This window comes from Dendropsophus ebraccatus, chromosome 2 (assembly GCF_027789765.1).
Source record: "Dendropsophus ebraccatus isolate aDenEbr1 chromosome 2, aDenEbr1.pat, whole genome shotgun sequence".
NCBI classification, from domain to species: Eukaryota; Metazoa; Chordata; class Amphibia; order Anura; family Hylidae; genus Dendropsophus; species Dendropsophus ebraccatus.
Genome location: NC_091455.1, coordinates 206,349,955 through 206,357,583, shown reverse-complemented (window position 1 = coordinate 206,357,583; position 7,629 = coordinate 206,349,955). Strand labels below are relative to the sequence as shown.

The 7,629-nt window shown below is 50.5% G+C and overlaps 1 protein-coding gene across 10 annotated transcripts in view; it reads right to left on the bottom strand.

Moving 5' to 3' along the window:
- Window positions 1–492: 492 nt before the first annotated feature.
- Window positions 493–7,629, bottom strand: part of NOS3 (nitric oxide synthase 3) — an 85,264-nt gene continuing 78,127 nt past the window's right edge. For all 10 annotated transcript variants that reach the window (XM_069959281.1, XM_069959280.1, XM_069959282.1 and 7 more), the window contains 4 exons: window positions 3,742–3,863; window positions 3,350–3,498; window positions 2,791–2,985; window positions 493–1,876 (listed from right to left, as the gene is read on the bottom strand). In XM_069959281.1, the coding sequence (XP_069815382.1) occupies window positions 1,766–1,876; window positions 2,791–2,985; window positions 3,350–3,498; window positions 3,742–3,863 (577 nt within the window). In that variant the 3' untranslated portion in view covers window positions 493–1,765. The remainder of the gene's footprint in view (window positions 1,877–2,790; window positions 2,986–3,349; window positions 3,499–3,741; window positions 3,864–7,629) is intronic.

The window sequence follows — 7,629 nt, the reverse complement described above, 5'->3', positions numbered from 1 at the left end:
TAATAATGGTGTCTGTCTGTGATTCTTCTGTCGTCCTGTGGAATTAGGGCGCTGCCTCCAGGGTGACCACAAGGTGGCACAATAAATAAAGTCACTATCTCCTAGGGAAGGAGAGGATTGGACAAGAGAACCAGGGATGGTTGAGAAAAAGAGATGTCATTAAAAAAAAAAAAAAAAAAACGTAACTGTGTTGGGTGAGTTGGTGGCAGCCGCCATGTGCCACTGATCCTTCTTGACAAAAATGTGAAGCTTTAAGTGGTTACACAAGCAGTGAATGCAGAAGAGGTGTCACCGTTCATCTGCTCTTGTCCCACTCCCGAGGAACCCTCTTTCACTAAACACAGGGACAAAGCCTGACCTGTTTCCAGTTTTGGGGTCACGCACAACAGAATAGGGTCTGTTCACACAAGGATGGGTTCTCCCATACTCATACCCAGGTGAACAATGACAAGCTCTCTACAGTGTTACATGATATGAAGCCACGTACTGTGATAATTTACATATTTGCTCTTTATTATTGCATATAAGACAGTAAGGGGCACAAAAACAAAATGGCATCATTACTGCACAGTGATATGTACAAGATGGTGGTGCGAGGAGGGTGGGGGGGCACATGGTGCCTCGTGCATCAAAACTGGAGGGGAAATCACCTTGTTATCCAAAACAGCCAATGAGCATCCAAGTTTAATTTCTGGAAAATGAGAGCTGAGCTGTGATTGGTGGCTTCAGAGAACAAGGCAGCTGCATTATCCCCGGGACAATGAGGCACAGAATTACTCCTGCCTCCGTAACATTACCGCTACTGGAAGCCTATGGCCCAAGCTATTTGTGAGGCCCTCTGTGTAAGGCACATCATCATAGTCAGTGTAAGCAATGGGGGCAATTTATCACTGGTGGCACTGGGCAACTTCTTTAATGGCTGTGTGCCTGCGTCTACATTGGCGTTCCAAGTGGAATCAACCAAACTTTATTTGAAAGCAAACTTAACAAATCTAACAGTAAAATTTGTCTTTGTTGCTGCCATCAGCCAGTCAGGGTTCGGCTTTAATTTTTGGAAAACAGTTCAAGAAATAAAAGCTGAGCTCTGGTTGGTTGCTATGGGCAGAAATAAAAGCAGCTCTGGTTGCTATGGGCAGAAATAAAAGCTGAGCTCTGATTGGTTGCTATGGGCAGAAATGAAAGTAGCTCTGGTTGCTATGGGCAGAAATGAAAGTAGCTCTGGTTGCTATGGGCAGAAATGAAAGCAGCTCTGGTTGCTGTAGACAGAAATGAAAGCTAAGCTCTGGTTGGTTGCTATGGGCAGAAATTAAAGCAGCTCTGGCTGCTATGGGCAGAAATGAAAGCAGCTCTGGTTGCTGTAGACAGAAATTAAAGCTAAGCTCTGGTTGGTTGCTATGGGCAGAAATGAAAGCAGCTCTGGTTGCTATGAGCAGAAATGAAAGCTGAGCTCTGATTGGTTGCTATGGCCAGAAAATATAGCTGAGCTCTGATTGGTTGCTATGGCCAGAAAATAAAGCTGAGCTCTGATTGGTTCCTATGGGCAGAAATGAAAATACAGTTTGTTAACAAAGGGGCAAAATCTTTAAAAAAAACAATGTAAATTGACGCAGCCAATCAGCTGTCAGGGTTTTAGTGCAAGCTATTGCTGATGTCTCCCGTCTGTTGTGGGTGTCGCTCTTTCCCCCCAGTTATGTTATATCTGTATGTAATAGGCATCTGGAGTGTCTGCTCCTCTCCCAGTGTGAACACGTCCTGTGTGCGGCCATCACGTCTCTCGCTTCTCCTGTAGGGACATGGACTGACAGCGCACACGAGACGTCACCTCCTGTGTCCTTAGTGTGATGCCGAAAATGTCCTCGTGGTATCGATTCTGGTCCTGCAGGGAGGAAAGGACAAAATAGGTACAAGATCAGATTCTTCCAGTTCTTTTTTCCCCCCCGTTCCTGTCTGATCTCACCAGACATCTTAAATGGTCATTGAAGATCTTGAGGCCACCATGTCACCGGCTCTGTTGGGTACATGGAGAACCACCCAATTGCGTCACTTTCTCATGTCACTACCTGCAACCTAACATATTCTCACTCGACCTGCTCACTCAATACATCCACCTCCAATCTGCCCCCACCAATCACAATACATCCACCTCTAATCTGATCCCACCAATCAATATACATCCACCTCCAATCTGATCCCACCAATCATGATGCATCCACCTCCAATCTGATCCCACCAATCACAATACATCCACCTCCAATCTGATCCCACCAATCACAATACATCCACCTCCAGTCTGATCCCACCAATCACAATACATCCACCTCCAATCTGATCCCACCAATCACAATACATCCACCTCCAATCTGATCCCACCAATCACAATACATCCACCTCCAATCTGATCCCACCAATCATGATGCATCCACCTCCAATCTGCTCCCACCAATTACAATACATCCACCTCCAATCTGATCCCACCAATCATGATGCATCCACCTCCAATCTGATCCCACCAATCACAATACATCCACCTCCAATCTGATCCCACCAATCATGATGCATCCACCTCTAATCTGATCCCACCAATCACAATACATCCACCTCCAATCTGATCCCACCAATCATGATGCATCCACCTCCAATCTGATCCCACCAATCATATGGTACATCCACTATTGTGTCAAATTCAAAGCTGTATTCACAGTTCTGACATTGCTGAGCTGAAGTTATCACAGTTTATGGCCGTTACATTGGGATCTGTAAATAGGTGGAGTTCTCCTTTAAATCTCATACCCTCAGCTCCCCAATGTAGTCTCCGGCTTCAATGATGCTCATGTCGCCCTGTGACACCAGTATGAGCTGAACCGTCTGCAGGACGTCGGTGGCCATAGTGACGTCTCCACATATGTACATGTGTCCGTTCATCTGACGCAGCACCTCGTAGACGTGACACGCCAACTGAGTGCGGAGGATGTCCTGTACATAGGTCTGAAAGAGAAGATGGGTTTATTATGGGGACAGGGAACAAATGTCTACAGGAGTGGGAGGCGGGAGCAGGACTCATAGACTATGAGAAGAAGGGGGATGCAGGACTTTAAAGAAAAAGCAGTCAAAATAGTGAAATCTGGCAGCTTGATTCTCACTGTTGTCAGGAATAGTGGAGTTTTCTGCCAGCTTTCAGTGGCCATTGGGTCTGCACCTGATATTCACTAGTTGTGGAAGGAATATGTCATCTCCCACATAGACACTAGATGGCGCATGTGCTCCATGGAGCTAGAATCAACCCAATGCTAACTGTTTCTCTTTAGCATGATCTCCGCTTATCTCTTTCCTGTGTGGGACCATCGCTCACCTTCGGACAGTCTGGTTGTCGTGAGAAGGCTGTATAGATCTGGCTGAGCGCTCCCCTCTTCTGGGCGTCGTAGGTCTCCTCCTTATATATGTGGTCGAGTTCTGCACATCTGGATCCGAAAACCAAAGTCATTTCCCCAGGAACCAAACCTATGAAATAGAAAAGATCCATGAAGACCGAGAAGGATGGATGATGGGCCCCAGTGTGTGTCAGGGGCCACTCTATCTACAAAGCATAATGAAGTCTGACTCCAGGCCACTTGGCTCCAGCTCTCCTAGACTGTTCTGCTGGATAAAGGGTTAAATCTACAGAAGAGACACCGGACTACTGGGAATTGAGCAACCCGGGTCCTGCGAGAGAAGAGCAGCCACCTTAGTGACAAGATGTCTCACCTTTATTCTCAATATCATGAAGTCTCTGCTGCCAGAATCCCCTGAAAGGTGCAATACCCGTCCCGGGCCCCACCAGGATACAGGGAGCCGTAATGTCAGACGGGAGCTGGAAAGTCGGAGCCCTGTACAGAGAGACGGTGAAAGTGTTATATCACTTCTGCACTACAATATAACCATATGCTTATACATTAGGGGATGGTATTATACAGGGGCGGGCTGGGCCGGGGGGCAGGAGGGCATGTGCCCCCCGGGCCGGTCTCCCCCACCAATGAGTGGGCCGCGACCCGCGGCCGACTCTCTGCACAGGGGGCTATTCTATGAGGGGGGATGCACAAGGTGGCTATTCTATATGGGAGGATGCGCAGGGGGGCTATTCTATGAGGGGGAATGCACAGGGGGCTATTCTATGAGGGGGGATGCACAAGGTGGCTATTCTATATGGGAGGATGCGCAGGGGGGCTATTCTATGAGGGGGGATGCACAGGGGGCTATTCTATGAGGGGGGATGCACAAGGTGGCTATTCTATATGGGAGGATGCGCAGGGGGGCTATTCTATGAGGGGGAATGCACAGGGGGCTATTCGATGAGGGGGGGGGGATGCACAGGGGGGCTATTCTATGAAGGGGGATGCACAGGGGGGGTATTCTATGAGGGGGGATGCACAGGGGGGCTATTCTATTAGGGGGGGATGCACAGGGGGGCTATTCTATGAAGGGGGATGCACAGGGGGGCTATTCTATTAGGGGGGATGCACAGGGGGGCTATTCTATGAGGGAGGGATGCACAGGGGGGCTATTCTATGAGGGGGAATGCACAGGGGGCTATTCGATGAGGGGGGGGGGGATGCACAGGGGGGCTATTCTATGAAGGGGGATGCACAGGGGGGGTATTCTATGAAGGGGGATGCACAGGGGGGCTATTCTATGAGGGGGGATGCACAGGGGGGCTATTCTATGAGGGGGGATGCACAAGGTGGCTATTCTATATGGGAGGATGCGCAGGGGGGCTATTCTATGAGGGGGAATGCACAGGGGGCTATTCTATGAGGGGGGATGCACAGGGGGGCTATTCTATATGGGAGGATGCGCAGGGGGGCTATTCTATGAGGGGGAATGCACAGGGGGCTATTCTATGAGGGGGGATGCACAAGGTGGCTATTCTATATGGGAGGATGCGCAGGGGGGCTATTCTATGAGGGGGAATGCACAGGGGGCTATTCGATGAGGGGGGGGGGGGATGCACAGGGGGGCTATTCTATGAAGGGGGATGCACAGGGGGGGTATTCTATGAAGGGGGATGCACAGGGGGGCTATTCTATGAGGGGGGATGCACAGGGGGGCTATTCTATGAAGGGGGATGCACAGGGGGGCTATTCTATTAGGGGGGATGCACAGGGGGGCTATTCTATGAGGGAGGGATGCACAGGGGGGCTATTCTATGAGGGGGAATGCACAGGGGGCTATTCGATGAGGGGGGGGGGATGCACAGGGGGGCTATTCTATGAAGGGGGATGCACAGGGGGGCTATTCTATGAGGGGGGATGCACAGGGGGGCTATTCTATGAGGGGGGATGCACAGGGGGGCTATTCTATGAAGGGGGATGCACAGGGGGGCTATTCTATTAGGGGGGATGCACAGGGGGGCTATTCTATGAGGGAGGGATGCACAGGGGGGCTATTCTATGAGGGGGGATGGACAAGGAGGCTATTCTATATGGGGGGGTGCATGGGGGCTATTCTATGAGGGGGGATGCACAGGGGGGCTATTCTATAAAGGAGAATGCACAGGGGGGGTATTCTATTAGGGGGGGATGCACAGGGGGCTATTCTATGAGGGGGGGATGCACAGGGGGGCTATTCTATGAGGGGGGGATGCACAGGGGGAGCTATTCTATAAGGGGGGGTGCACAGGGGGGCTATTCTATGAGGGGGAATGCACAGGGGGCTATTCGATGAGGGGGGGGGGGATGCACAGGGGGGCTATTCTATATTGGGGGGATGCACAGGGGGGCTATTCTATGAAGGGGGATGCACAGGGGGGGTATTCTATGAAGGGGGATGCACAGGGGGGCTATTCTATGAGGGGGGATGCACAGGGGGGCTATTCTATGAAGGGGGATGCACAGGGGGGCTATTCTATTAGGGGGGATGCACAGGGGGGCTATTCTATGAGGGAGGGATGCACAGGGGGGCTATTCTATGAGGGGGGATGGACAAGGAGGCTATACTATATGGGGGGGTGCATGGGGGCTATTCTATGAGGGGGGATGCACAGGGGGGCTATTCTATAAAGGAGAATGCACAGGGGGGGTATTCTATTAGGGGGGGATGCACAGGGGGCTATTCTATGAGGGGGGGATGCACAGGGGGGCTATTCTATGAGGGGGGGATGCACAGGGGGAGCTATTCTATAAAGGAGAACGCACAGGGGGGCTATTCTATGAAGGGGGATGCACAGGGGGCTATTCTATGAGGGGGGATGCACAGGGGGCTATTCTAAGAGGGGGGTTGCACAAGGGGGCTATTCTATATGGGGGGATGCACAGGGGGGCTATTCTATATGGGGAGATGCACAGGGGGGGGCTATTCTATATGGGGGGATGCACAGGGGGGGTATTCTATGAAGGGGGATGCACAGGGGGGCTATTCTATGAGGGGGGATGCACAGGGGGGCTATTCTATGAAGGGGGATGCACAGGGGGGCTATTCTATTAGGGGGGATGCACAGGGGGGCTATTCTATGAGGGGGGGATGCACAGGGGGGCTATTCTATGAGGGGGGATGGACAAGGAGGCTATTCTATATGGGGGGGTGCATGGGGGCTATTCTATGAGGGGGGATGCACAGGGGGGCTATTCTATAAAGGAGAATGCACAGGGGGGGTATTCTATTAGGGGGGGATGCACAGGGGGCTATTCTATGAGGGGGGATGCACAGGGGGGCTATTCTATGAGGGGGGGATGCACAGGGGGAGCTATTCTATAAAGGAGAACGCACAGGGGGGCTATTCTATGAAGGGGGATGCACAGGGGGCTATTCTATGAGGGGGGATGCACAGGGGGCTATTCTAAGAGGGGGGATGCACAAGGGGGCTATTCTATATGGGGGGATGCACAGGGGGGCTATTCTATATGGGGAGATGCACAGGGGGGGGCTATTCTATATGGGGGGATGCACAGGGGGGCTATCCTATATGGGGGATGCACAGGTGGGCTATTCTATATGGAGAGATGTGCAGCGGGGGGCTATTCTATATGGAGGGATGTATTGATGAGGATGTTGCTGGAGCAAGAAGCCTAAAATGTCTGTCTGACAGATCCCGTGGAGAGGAGTCATGGCCAGAGAAGCCTTCATGATGGCCGGAGCCGGATGGAGAAGAAAAGGAAAAGTCGACGTCTCTTCATGCAGAGAAGACGCCTACTGTGAGTCACTGAATGTAACTGCACTATAATAACTTATAAGGTCTTATAACTTATCAAGGGTGTCAAACTATGTCCCTCCAGATGTTGCAAAACTACAATTCCCGTCATGGTTTATCTGTCCAGTCATGATGGGATTTGTAGTGTTGTAACAACTGGAGGGTCGGAGTTTGACAACTGTGTTCTATTGTCAGTGTTCTTATACCGGAGATAGATAGGAGATAGATAGATAGATAGATAGATAGGAGATAGATAGATAGGAGATAGATAGATAGGAGATAGATAGATAGGAGATAGATAGATAGGAGATAGGTAGATAGATAGATATGGGATAGATAGATAGATAGATAGATAGATAGATAGGTAGGAGATAGATAGATAGATAGGAGATAGATAGGTAGGAGATAGATAGATAGGTAGGAGATAGATAGATAGATAGATAGGAGATAGATAGATAGATAGATAGGAG